This window comes from Daphnia magna, linkage group LG1 (genome assembly GCF_020631705.1).
Source record: "Daphnia magna isolate NIES linkage group LG1, ASM2063170v1.1, whole genome shotgun sequence".
Lineage (NCBI taxonomy): Eukaryota > Metazoa > Arthropoda > Branchiopoda > Diplostraca > Daphniidae > Daphnia > Daphnia magna.
In genome coordinates, this window is record NC_059182.1 from 13476293 (window position 1) to 13490360 (window position 14068).

At 40.2% G+C, this 14068-nt stretch overlaps 1 protein-coding gene and 1 long non-coding RNA gene across 2 annotated transcripts; one reads left to right on the forward strand and one right to left on the reverse strand.

Moving 5' to 3' along the window:
- Positions 1–2609: 2609 nt before the first annotated feature.
- LOC116930596 (probable E3 ubiquitin-protein ligase HECTD2) lies at positions 2610–13866 on the reverse strand. Its single transcript, XM_032937962.2, has 19 exons — positions 13467–13866; positions 12545–12783; positions 12019–12121; positions 10886–10975; positions 10739–10803; positions 10496–10651; positions 10286–10434; positions 9006–9199; positions 8797–8937; positions 7921–7986; positions 7759–7815; positions 6944–7032; positions 5886–5921; positions 4890–5025; positions 4216–4290; positions 3960–4154; positions 3789–3904; positions 3268–3373; positions 2610–3045 (listed from the first exon to the last, which is right to left on the reverse strand). Exons 1-19 carry the CDS (start codon positions 13590–13592, stop codon positions 2887–2889), a joined length of 2298 nt encoding a protein of 765 aa, XP_032793853.2. The 5' UTR covers positions 13593–13866; the 3' UTR covers positions 2610–2886.
- On the forward strand, positions 6910–8031 carry LOC123469410. The gene is made up of 2 exons (XR_006642677.1): positions 6910–7306; positions 7743–8031. It is a non-coding gene; the product is annotated as an uncharacterized LOC123469410 (long non-coding RNA).
- Positions 13867–14068: the final 202 nt, after the last annotated feature.

A 14068-nucleotide genomic window follows, 5' to 3' on the forward strand; every position in this document is an offset into this window, starting at 1 on the left:
AAAGCCTCCAACAAAAAAAAAGCAAGTAAAACAGAAACTAGACTAACCAAACTCGATAGCAGTGCCTAATCAGCATTATACTAATCGTGAAATGGGAGTAGCCTTTTACAGCGCACCAATGTGAAACGTGCACTGAGTTTGCAGAGAACATTCCCGAACTTTCTAAACTGTTCTAGACTATCATGCATCGTAATATTCTTTACTTGTAAAGTTACTCTCTTTAAGAGGAAAATTTCCATTTTCACAGTTTTTTTTTTTTTTTTTTTGTTTTTGCCAGGGGAGGTAAGTTTAATCTCCGTTCAAACGCTAGTGACATGTTGCTCCCATCAACCGCACTCTTATCCAGTTATAGTTAGTATTCTGATTGGACGTTCACTAAAAGTCGAAAGTCTCTTTACTTTCTCCGGCTGTCTCGCCTCTCTCTCTCTCTTGAATCCGCCTTATGTATTTCCTTTTCCTTCTTCAATTGGATTGTCACCGTCGCGCAAAAGTGTTCGCACGCGTCCATTTGAAAGTGCGAAAAAGAGTTAAAACTTCTTTTGAAGCTCACCGACCGATTTGACGAAAAAGAAACTCCTCAAACATAAAATAAAATCCACTTTGCTCCATGGCTGGTCATGGATCTTTTACTTGCGAAAAAAGCATTGGGATAAAACAGAAGATGGTTGTTTGTTTTTTGGCTTTTCTCGCTCAATCTTTCCGCTATTTGACAATCTTGCTTTACACACTTATTCACTGCATCTGAGTTGATGCGAGTAAGATCTACTCCATCGTAGAGTGATGTTCAGCCGAGAGTATTGAACTGGGAGGAGGGCGTAATTACATCAGCATCAGACAAACCAACTCGGGAATAACTAGCCGCGTTCAGCATTTTTGCACAGGACACGAAGCCGCTGCTTTGTCAATTTGAAGGACGGAAACGAGCTCGCTGTTGCTTACGGCTAAATCACCAACACATCCGCTAGGCAAGGGAGCGATTCGGAATTAATAGACCATGTAGCTACAGCGTAAGCTTGTCCATTTGAAAGAAAGGCAAATACTGCGTCCGTTTTCACTCGTTAATTTAGCAGCGTGTTTTACCGTTATATTCATTCGAATCTTTAAGGTTATGCGTTTTTAGCCGCTGAGCATAAAACTTCTTTTGACTGTATATGCAAATTGTAGGCTATTTCGGTAACGTGAGTTTGACGAATGGCTCATACTCAATATGAGGTGGCACGGATCCCTAATCCGTTCCATCATCCAATCATCGGCTTCGACGAATATAAAAAATGGAAAACAAATTCTTTATCTATTTCTTAATTTTATCTGTCTGATTCGTAGGGTAGCCAACATTTAGCGAGAACAAATGACAACAACAGAAAATGTGGGATGAGAGTTATATGGATAATCGAGTCAGCAGTAGTGTTAACACGAAAGTCAGCAACTATCGGTGCTAAAAGAGATTCTGCAACCACAGATACGTGCCCTATACATACACATCTGGTATTACAGATTACTATACGCATGCCATCTTAAATTAATTCCACGCCGATTGCGCTTCCGCCCCGTTTTGCACATCATGCATCTTGTAATATTTTATCTTTATCTTTTGCTGTTGTACGTGTTTCTTTTTGCTTGTTAGTCGCTTGGTATTAGCGCTTGTGCTGCTCATTTTTATGCGCTGCATCCTAATGTATTCGCGCATAAATCGCCGCTGGCTACCAATTCATCGCTTCCTCCGCATCATCTCGTTGGTAGTTTTACAGAAACATTTATGCACGTAAAACCCACCGCCGTGAATATTCGTATTATTAAGCTTAGCGTCGACTTAATGTTCCGATGACGGCGGGGAATAAATGTGTGCGTCTCGCTGAAGCAGCTAAAGAGATACAAATCGCAAAGAACTGGGGCTTGATACGCTATATAATAATGAGAAGGATCCAATCCTATAGAGGGAGCGTATATCGTGTGCCGTGCAGCAGCTGCGAAACGGAGCAAAATGGAAGGCAACATCATCTAGTCTTTTGTTCGGTTGGCAATTCCATTGGTCTCAATCAAGACAGACAAGCCGAGCAGGAGGAGCTTTTAGCTTTCCTGTGTGATGTACATGTTCAGTTCGCTCACGCAGAAACGATTCAGCTCCAAAAGTCATTTAGAAACGAGAGAGTGAGACGGCGTCAAGGAAAAGACGTATAATAGGCTCTGGTGTGGCAAGGGTATAGTTGTATATTGTTCTAGTGTCTATTATATACGTGTGCTGTATCTGTATCTATTGCAGCGGTGCAACAACAACCGAGTGCCTGTGCCCGCTATTCATTGAAACTCCCGTGGGCTTAAGAGACAATGAAGTAAGCGAAAAAGGAAAGACCATGTCCATGGATTTTCTAGCACTTGCGATGCCATGTTAGACCGTCATCGAAAACCAAAGTCATGTTAAGTTGAACAGATGTGGCAACTCAGTCTAACAGCAATCAGCAGAAACTATATAAATATTGGACGCAGGTATTGAATAATTCTTGTGGTGTCCGGGAACAGACGTTGCCTGGACTCCCTAATGCACAAAGTTAGGCAATTTTGTTGTAAGGTTTCCTTAGGTATTAGAATATTTAAACACGGCAACAGCTATATGCAACGCCTGCGTGATTATTTTAAACACGACATTTTGGCTGACGTATACAAATAGATGTCATTCTTTAATAATGCCACAGACGATACAAATAAGAGGAAAAATATATGAGTGAATATATCAATCTTGTGCATAACACCTACTCAGACACGGATATTGAAAAGTTAGGCATCGTCATTTCACCTATACACCGACTTCAAATTTGTTTGCGTAACATTCAAATATACGGTTTACATTACGAACGTTTAGGTTGCAATGTACGGTGAATGCCTTCAATTTCATTCCAAACCGAATCCTTCAGCATTTGATAAAGCGATGAAGAGTTTCTGCTCGAGTGTTTCCCTGTCAGGATAATCAGGTAAAACGAGCTGATTAAAGCAGGTGTGCGCTGAGGGTAAGAAAGCGGGTCGATCCCGTAGTCGAGTGATTTTGAAACTCTGAAAAACATTTAGGATATTCAATACGAATATGTAATAAATCGAAGTGATGTAAGGGGGAAAGTTTACGAATGCTACTGAGCATAGTTACATAAGTGACACTTTGTGAAACATGTTAAAGTTCAACTTTCATTCAAGATTTCCTATCGTCTTTTTTTTGTTAAATATTAAGAATAAATTAGTTAAGACATTTTTTTAAACTATCACTCAAGGGATTCTTACCATTTCTGCCATGCCACCCACTGGAACTCGGTCTGTTCCCGTAACGAAGCGTAAAAATCGTTTCTGCATTTCGGGCGGCAATTCGAAGAGCACGTCCCAAAAGTCTCTAATTAATCGGCCGGTCGGGTGTTAACACGAAAAATTCATTGCACACGCAAAGTTTTCCCAGTGTTATAAAACAAAACGAGAATTCAAAACAGAAACGAGGATCAGTATCCACTTGTTGCGAGTTCAACTGTATAGTTTTTAACTTTTTAACTTTATCTCTTATATAATTAAAACCTACGGTACTTGATCTACAAGCTATACAATACATCTATACGTAACGCCATCAAACATTAAGATGTTCGCCTCTGCAGTCTATAATCGTAGCTGCACGTGACTATTCGATAGGTAGCTCGTCAAGTTTTTTTGTGCTCTATAACCAGACCGATTTACATACAAAAATCAATTCGCATTTGATTCGACGGACCGTAACTTTCAGTTATGACGTCTAGTCTAGTCAAGTAAAATATGTATACTTGATGATGCGGTCACCCGCTTTGTAGCCGTCGTATTCCGTGTTCTTTTGCAACTCTCGAAGATCGAGTTTCGGAGAACCGCAGACGAGAATTTCCACCTCTTCCGGCCGTAGCATCTGAGACGATATCAATTGGAGAATCGTGATTCCCGAAAATAAGTGAATAAGTTACGATGAGTGCATTGGAGGCACAGACGGAATGGAATCCGAGGTAGAATGCGCGAAATTTTTCGTAGATGCCCTTGTTAAGGATCCAATCAAGGTAAAGCCGGACAAACTCGTTGCGGTTGGCGTTGGTAACAGGCACACGGTGAGCGTTTTCCATCAATGGCACCGTCACAACTTCATTGTATTCACCAAACGATACCTTCAAATCGAAAAGAATAATTATCGTAAACTTAAGCTACCTTCTTTATGTATAGCTATACCTGGAAGGTGAGTCCCATATCTTCTTCGACGTTGCCCTCGTAGGCCAACAACTCTTTGAGACCAAACACCACCTCCTGCGTGATTAGCAGCACAAGCGCAACAAAAGAGGAGAAAGTACAAACATGAGTTCTGTTCGTGGAATATTACGCAATCAGTTGCTGCTGGTTACTTGCTATTCACGAATGTAAACAACAGATAATTGTGGCGTCCACATTAGCCTGGATACCTTCGTTACCCACACACTTTGACAAGGTTATACATATACAGGTGTACTATAACTAAAACAAAGCCCTTTCTATACTACTATGTAAGCATTAAAGCATAGCTGAAACTGAAGAGAATGAAGGACACGTTGAAGTATGCCAGTAAGAGAAGAGGTAGCAACATTGCTGGTAGCCTATGTTTCTAATGAGACACGTCTTATACTACAAATGTATGAAGATGGATGACCCTCTAGCGCAAGACGAATGCTTCTCAAGTGTTCTCCTAGAAATTATAAGGCTGAGACGGCCCTTGTCAAGATACGCAAGGTTAACACACACACACACACACTATTTGTCTTATTGGGAAATGCAGGCATGACACGGTAGCAGGAATCAAACCAGTTAGACAGACTCATTTGCTATACCCCATAGTAGTTGATATAAGCCTATGTAAACGTATGCATACATACGGGCATAAACTGAGCCAAGTCGTCCAAGTTAAAGTTGCGCACTACACCAACACGAGCGCTGTGATTGGCAGGCACGACTGGCGGCGACAGCAATTTGCGGTAGCAGATGGACGGGAAATGTAAATCTAAAATGATGCTAAGCTCATAGACAAACAAAATAAAATGCCATATTAAACACCAGCTTAGCTTAAGCCGTCCAATGTACAAGGTGTTGGGTTTCACACTTTTCATGGATGTAAGGCCACCAAAGTCTCGTGTATGTGTACACAGAGGCATATCGCTGACAAAAGGCAATGCTTTATAATATAGGAGTTTTTGTTTGTTTTTTTTGTTCTTTTTTTGCGGTATAACTACTAAGGATGGATGTATGGTGTGGTACGTTGCGTGTCTTGGTAACGTACAGTCATCGTGTATGTATCATCCGAGTTTAAAAGAAACCGACTGGATAATATTGTCCGACGGCAAGGGTGGAGCTAGACGGGGCAAGGCCGTTATATAAGCTGATAAGAAGCAAAGAATAAAAAGCTCCAGAGAATGGAAGAAAATGTAGACGGACGGAGCGGACGAAGAAAAAAGAAAGAAAAAAATACAAGTATAACAACAAAGGCGAATCGACATTTGTGCCAAAAGTAGAAAAAAAAAAAAAAAGAAGGATGGAGTGCAACACGACAGAATGAAAGAGGACGTGGCTCGTTGGTTACGTGGCAAAAAGGAATAAGTGAATAAAAAAAAAGGAAACTCTCAGGAAAAAGGCAAACTACGGGGAAAAAAGACAGTGAACAATGGATGTCCACTGCTGATTCTTTTCTTTTGAAATAGAATAAGTAAGATGTAATAGTTTTAGTTATAAATGCATCAGGGTCATGTAATTGGCTTTCCACTTATCAACCAAGTCCCAGTACTATACAAATCTGATTGTTGGGTAGTAACGAACATTACGTTCAAATAGCAGAAGCCATGCAAAGTGAGGTTAAAAAAGCTTTTAAAATCACTAACCTGTTGTAGACAGCCAGGCCCATTAGAACTCCGATGCTGCAAGTGTTTCGTGTCCGCATGTTTTCACGAAGTCACCCGGTAAGTCCAGCGTGTAAAGAGAGCCAGCCACGCAAATCATTTCATGAAATTATGTTAAAAAATATTAGTTTGCTGACTGATAGCTCTTGGTTTCATGCTATTCAGAATAAGACTCAAAAGCAGTGTTGTCAAAATCTATTGCGATTTAAATCACAAATGATTTAAATCGTGATTTAAATCATTTTTTCATGATTTTGATTTTGATTTAAATCATTTTTAAATTTTGCGATTTTTGATTTGATTTATGCGAAAATAAATCATTTTTTTAAATCAAAATCAGCGTTTGATGGAAAAATATTAATTTTAATACAGATTACAGAATCTTCATCATTCTTTCTAAAATATAACGATCATTGTGGGAATCGCGCCTGATACTTTTAGTTTTGTACTGTTTTGTAGGGAGGATGGGGCCAACTGAAACGCGGAGTCAATTGAAACAAAATCTAGCTCTTGGCGTCTGACAAAATTTTGAAAAATTGGTTAAAGAATAGATTATTTTCTACACAATTATACACTTTTTGCTGAATTAAATCATTACTTTAGTCAGGGGGACAAAAATACACGAAGTGTTTCATTTGAACCCATTCTACCCTACACTAGTTTTCCTTGCTATCAATCAATTGCAAAAAATAAAAATACAAAAATAATTACGAGTTTGTGAATGAAAATGACGAAAGATTGCCCATTGCTTTGCTAACAAAAATATTGTTATATAATTATATTCAAGCAAAAATGTTGATGTGATTTTGATTTTGATTTCGAAATCGATTTAAATCGCGATTTAAATCATTTTTTCATGATTTTGATTTATGATTTAATTGCGATTTAAATCAATTCTAGAAAATGATTTGATTTGATTTAAGATTAAGATTTTAGCAATTTTGGTTAAATGATTTGATTTTGATTTAAATCATTTTTTCATTTGATTTTGACAACACTGCTCAAAAGTACGATTATGACAGTTGGCACGAAACACTTACAGATTGTATTCCTTGAGATTGGTTTCATTTGACGTGCTGAACCAATAACAGCGGGCGTTCGGATAGTAAATGAACATCCCGTAGTCAGGCTGTCATTTTTGATTGCAGAGGAGAACGTGTTGAAGAAATAAAACAAAAACAAGATACTGTTCATTCGAAAGTAGTTAAAGGCATTTAAAAGGTAATGGATTATCAATGCACGATATGGAAAGAGATGGGAATTCTGTTTAAAGAGAACGACTTTCGATCGACGTGGAGAAAGACGTTTGAATCTGTTCACAGCACACAATTATATCTACGCTGAGCGGATAGTTTGCTGACGAACATTTTTGCCCCGCAGGATCCTTTCTTTCGGAAAAACAGGTAGATATTTATTTTAAGTAAAAATGGATAATAAGCTGATCTGCCTTTGTTTCTCAAGGTAACCGCGCACCGTGTTTTCAAACTCTCCCTCCTTGTTCAGCGAATGCTAACCTTTCCTCTACTCTTTTATTTTATGCGCTAATGCACTGCAAATTGTTGAACAAACTTTTTCTCCACAGTTGGGTAGAAGGCAGAGAGACTTTTGTTGCGTCCTATTCTCTTTGTTTTTTTTTAATACAATAAAAATGTATACTGTATGGATTTCACAAAAAGTACGTGACGCTAGAATAGTAGAAGAAGGTTATAAAGTTTGAATATCTAGAATTTCCTATAGAGTTTAACTTGCTTGCAAAAGAAACAAATAATTGTGATCCATTGAAAACAAGGAAGAAGTTTCACTCTGACATTTAACATCGTCCCTTCTGTGCATATTTAGATCTACCCGTTCGTACCTGAAAGATTTCTCGGATGAGAAGTTGAAACCACTCCTTCGTCAGCCCACCCATATCCTGAAAATAATAGGCAAATTCATTAAATTAAATTCAAATGGAACAAACATATCGACTGCCGAAAGCCAACAGAATATTTCATTTGGAAATGAGAAAACAATTTACCAGTCCAGGTTCACCGACGAAGGACACGCGCAGCTTCTTTTTTAGATCCCGCTGTTTGATCGATATCTATGTAATCCAAAAGAAAAAGAAAAGTACAGTCTGTCGTGTTCATTCTACTGCGTACAATCCCCAAGCTGCTGACCGCTTTACTCCACACAAGTCTTTTGGATTACACACCTACGCACATGTGTCAATCATTCTTGATCGTCCAGGATTGACGCTGCATTTCACACGTATACATTTGTATTTGATTTTCCTGCATTTCAGTAAGATTTGGACGTTTTCGTTACTGCGCAAAGTCTTAATTGATGTCTGTTCAACAGCTGCTAGCACCACGATAGTACATACGAATCTATCTACGTAGAAACAAAGGCTATGTACAAGGCGAAACGGACAGGGGGATGAGCAGAGTCCTGAAGACAATAATATATCCTGCGATTCATCATGCTGTCTCATTGATGGGCTACTGGATTATTTTCTTGTACCAGTGTACATTGCAACGGCATTATATAATATCTACGTGTTCCAGACGTGTACACGCACGCAGTCTCAGTCTCCAAGGGCATCAGCGAAAAGTATCGACCGAACAACGTCTAGCGTGCGTTTTGGCAATCAGTAAATGAAAATGCCAAAACGGGCGTTTTTAAAAATAGGATTTATCGGGTTATTTCGAGCTGTAATCACATAGGCGTGGATGATGAATGATGATACACTGATCTCTGTTGGCGCTGGATTAGTGCTGAATTAGTGATCAACTTCCCCTCGATCCCCGACGTCAAACAGACATCCGTATTTTTACTTTGTCCCTCAAAAGTAATTCTATTGTCCTATTTACAGTTTTTGCATGGTTGTGTTGTGTCAACTTAATAAATATACCTCATTGAGAGAGTCGAGAACCAAGTGGGACCGTCGGACGTGAATGTTGAGAAAGAAGAGCTCCAATCTTGGCGGCTGGTTGCGCGACATTTTCGAAACGAGAGAACGTCGGGCCGTCAAAATCATTTGCTGTTCCGAATCCTGTGAAAAAGACGCGAACACTTTGTGAATTATGCCGAGGCGTTAACCATAACTGTTGAAATGATTACTTTTGTTAGGATGAAACGTTTCGCTGCGATGCTCAAGATGAACGGATACTGACAATAAGAGAATTGGCCAGGCTGGTCGGGACTTTGCCACGTCAGGTACTCTTTCATAAGGTCGATATGGTCCAGTGTGCTGTTGTAGAACTCGGTGTAGGAAATCAGCGGTGCTGTACTGCTCGTATTGTTGTTGCTCGCGTCTGTTTCAAGGCAAACGAAATTCCCTTTATTAGCGCGAGTCCCATTAGTCTGCTTTCCTAAATGTGTAATTCTTATCTTTATTATATTGTCGTTTTTCAAAAAGGATCTACACAAAAATGAATAAGACAAACGAAAACGTTTTGTGCTTCACCCAAAAACATCGATAGTTGCTCTGTCATTCGAGAGAGCGAATGACGAAACATTTTAAGGAATTCGCTGTCTGCGCATACGATAAAAACTAAGCCCAACTCTATAGACAGACAGCAGCACGGGAAGCTTGGCATGTACAATAGCAGCTGTGCATCGATTATTCAACATGAGCAGCTCGGCCAGCAGACAACAAGTCGGAAGTTAAACGCAGCCATGCTTGGTGTTGGATGCAGCGAAAAAGTGCGTAGCGTCAAATATAGACGACCGAAATTATCAAGAGGGGAAAGGCGTTGAGAAAACGCAGCCACCATACAAAACGGAACGGCATTCATAGAAATTCAGAAGAGGCCAAACAAAAGAGCGGAGAAATACTAGACGTGAATAGGAAAAATAAAAAATTCGGACCTTATTTTCTTCCCAATATTCTCCTTTTTCGTTTATGTTTTACGTTTCAACAAAAGAGAGCAAAAAATAAAACCTCTTCGTACAACATTGACAAGAAAGGATATGTCAAATGAAGACTGATCTTTCAACAACAACAAAAATTCTGCAGGCTGGAAAATGGGACGGCCTTAACTTGTGCGTTAAAGATACAACTAACTGACGTGATGATATATCGCACCAAAAATAAAACTCATAAACATGTGTACATAGGAAAAAAGGCTGTCACGGTGTGAATAGTTACATAATGCTTAAGTGGATACGCTGATGATGAATGACTGGCCTTACAGCAACAACCTAATAGCGTTTTCTAACCGCTAACAAAAGGAGTTACGTCGTGTTATGCACTCTGCTGATGGCGGTTGCGTTGGTGTTGACAGTTCGACAGCCCTTTCACCCTCCAAAATTGCTCGTAAATTTTGCGCTTATGAATCTTAGAATTTTCTTTTTTTTTTAACATTATGGTGCTGTTGATAACATTGACAAGCACTTACTTAACAAGGCCAAAATTCGCACAGCTGTTGGGATCCACCAACGAGATCGAGTGGGAGCTGGTAGACCTCTCTCTCCAGCAGGGAACTGCCGGATGCTGATAAACTGTAGTAAATGTCGCACGATGTTCCGAAATCGATTAGGCTCCAATCTGCGTATCGTTTCAGTTGCAACCATTAATCAATAGCAGATTATCTTATTCATCGTATTACATTTTTAACCAATGGACAAAGAGATGATGGTCGCTGTTGCTCAAACCGAGAATTTGACGCAGCAAGTGCGAATAGACGGAATACGCCGACGGACTGGAGAAGAGCGGACATTGGAGCAAGACAAACAAGGCCCTGACATCGTCCTTGGAATGCAATCTGCCATACATACGTAATGCGCAACGTTCCACACAATAGCTTCAGATCTGAGGATCACGAATTGAAATAAATATTTGTGTTACGTACTTTCTACCTTCCTCGAGCAGCGCGTGGACGATAGACCGCAGCGCAGTTTTGTGGACTGCATTCGGCTGGGTGTTAAGCAGACGCAATTAGAACCAAACGAATAAATGAATTATATATGAGGATTGCTGAACTGACGTCATAGCTTACCATAGACGAAAGCGAATCGTAGACGCCATTCAGAAAGTCCATCCGCAGTTCTGGGTCGTGCGCGTTGTCGCCGCCATTGTCGGGAATGCGCTTTAGCGCATCGCGGATTGGCAATAAGCAGGAGCCGCAAAAAAATGGGAAATACAACAGGGGCCAAACAAACAAAAGAATATATAGATTAAAATGGGGAGCGGTTGCCGTGAGGAGCACTGAATACCAGAAAAGTACTTAAAATGAAAATCATGAAAAAATAAAATGTAATGGAAATGAACGGCGCTGAGGACGAAAACAGGATTAAAGAAACAAAGCTATCTTATGGCGGATTTCCTAATTCCTACTTTCCTTGACTCTCTAGCCATTCGCGATTGCATAAAAGATACAAGTGAAGATGACATAAGTCAAATGGCTTTCCAGTCATCGGTGAAAGCCTCTTTCGCAGTCCACCGATTCCCGTTGGATGTTCCAGTGCAGCAGCCACCATAACGTTTAAAGTTTTTTTGCTAGGACCTGATGCTGTGCGACGCTGCCGACTTAGATTCATTTGACACGATTCGATAATCTACTGGTATTATTACGCTCAAATGTCCGAAAAATATAAAGCGACACATAGATGGACATATAAAAGAAGTGGAACCAGTCATTCTATTTCTCCAATGACGTCATCACTGCGTTTGGATCACACAAAATTTTCAATAATAGAAATGAGAGGGGAAAAAAGGGGAAAGAAAAAGAAAATGCACAGAAATGAAATGAAATTGCCTCTTTGAATTTTTGCGGCTTTGATGTCATACACAACTACAAAAGCTATTCCGCCTTTTTGTGCCAGTTGTATTAGTAGCTCGAAAATGCGCTGCCTTTTCATTGGAACGGTTTCAATCTGTGCCAACATTACGCGTTAGTGGCCCCCATTACTTATTTGTGTATACTGCTCAATGATTTGTGATTTGTTATTTGATTTTTGACCAACACAATGACAGCCGGCTAGCAAACTAGGTCCTTTTGGTATAGTACAACTGGATATAAGACTCACACGATCAGGAATGTTTCTTTTTCTCTACCGACGTATGTGGTCACTGGCTAACAGGTCTTGGAGTGAGCTCTACGCTATAGTTGAATGGCCAACTACGATTTACCTTAAATGTAGCGCAGATAGAGGCATACGAGTGGAAACAGGTCAAGAAGAAGGTCCTCAGTTGCGAGTAGTCACCCACCTGATTACTTCGCTCAGTTTCAGACCTTGAAAATTGCATGAAAGGAGGAACGAGTTAATTAATTTCAACCAGATGTCCGCAAAAGCCTCTGAAATAAAAGCCTTTGTTCAAGCGCTAAAGAATAAAAGCAGACTGCCATGGATAACTAGTCTCCATGGATTTAATGCCATTAATACTAGACCCCCACAAGCGTCAGTTGGATTATTTTTCTACAATTCAAGATGTGTTGGTAGACACAACACTTTTGTCTTTGGTTCCTTCTGTATGAATCAGGATTCTTCCAATTATAACTCTCTTGTTTCCAATCGCGTCATCACCATCCAATGACGAGCGTCTTAAAATGTTTCAGTTTAAAACAGATTCTAAAACGGGGCATTTGGATCAAATTTCGCTGTATATTTTTAGACGTTTGAAGCTCTCAAATTGTCATAAGATGACAGAACCTTACATGTAATCCTCCATGTTCATATGGATGCTGGGATAGGAAGGCTTGACAATTGCCATCTCGTTGAATTGTTGATGATGCGGAGTCGCCGTTGTTGTGTTGATGATCGAGTCTTCGTTGGAATCCGATCCTGCGTTGCTGGCCGAGCCATTATTGTTGCCTCCGTTACCGTTGCCGTTGGACGATGACAGTCCGTTCCACTTGGATTGCTGGCCGCTGACGTCGGCTACCGCCGGCCCATCCTTCAGAGTCAACATTCGAGTTAATCCACATCGCTCACATTATTGCGTTGTCGAGTGCGCGCAATTTTTTCGCCGCGTGTGCCGACTGTCAGTGACCGATCCTCAGCCGGGTTACCATTCAAAACACAAGACAATAAATGTTTCTTTACAAAAAGGAAAGGATCCAATTTGATTTGTTATTCAACTTAGAAAAAAAAAAGGAGATCGATGGAAAGGATAAATAGCGTATCCGCTGTAGATTTGTGTTATTTTTAATGGGGGTGTGATAGGGTGTGCCCAAGGGGAATTGTCGAAAAACAAATGAATGATCAAAAAAATTCTGTAGCTTGTTTTGGTTCGGGTTTTTGACGAGCAATGAGCTGGAAAAACTCGACGTTAAGAAGTAAACAAGAAAAACACACAAGCCCCCGCATCCATCTTCTTTGGACTTGTCTGTTCGTATTTGTTTAAAAGAAAAAAAAAAATTAATAAAAGAATCTTCTTGCGTAAAAAATTCTTAAATCGATTTCTGAGGGGAGGAGGTTTGTTGTCCTTTTGCGGGGGACACAACAGAAACAACAATTTCCGATAAGCATACGTTCATTTTGATGGCATTGACATGCAATAAACAAAGAACAGCAGCAACCATTTTATGATTCCAGCCCCAAAAAGTTGTTGGCGTATCGAAATTTCCTGTGACTTACTTGATAGATTGGTGGCAGATTCGACGTTGTTGGCGTTGGTGTTCTTGTTGTCCCTGCTGGCGGACGTAGTAAAATTGTTCCCAATCCTGGTAGGCTGATGTGTAAACCCCCAAAACGACCCGCCATGTTTTATGCAATTCAACTGCGACGGATAAGAAATTTGCCAAATTCTTTTATTGGGACAATTCAGCTTAGCGATCACTTGACAGGCTGCGGTTAACGCAGGTGAAACTCGTGTAAAGCTGAAAGGATAATACGAAATCTTCTACCGTCCGGATCCTGTTGGACTTGACGTCGGTCGTCCGTCGTCAAGGCAGCGCACGACAAACAAATCGACCGTTTCAGACGTATGCTTCATCAGGCCCTTTGGCCTCGGTAAAGTTTATGCCTGCCAGTCTCACGATCGATCAACCCACAACTCCCACATATTGACATTCAACTTCCCTTCAAATACGATAGGGGAAACACATCGCTTGACTTTTTATTTTCTATTTTGCCAATTATATTCCTTTGTTTGTTTTTTTTTGGTCTCCCTGATGACTTTGCTGATAACGTGGATGACAAGCTGGAAATTAATAACACACGTGTAATCATGAGGTCGA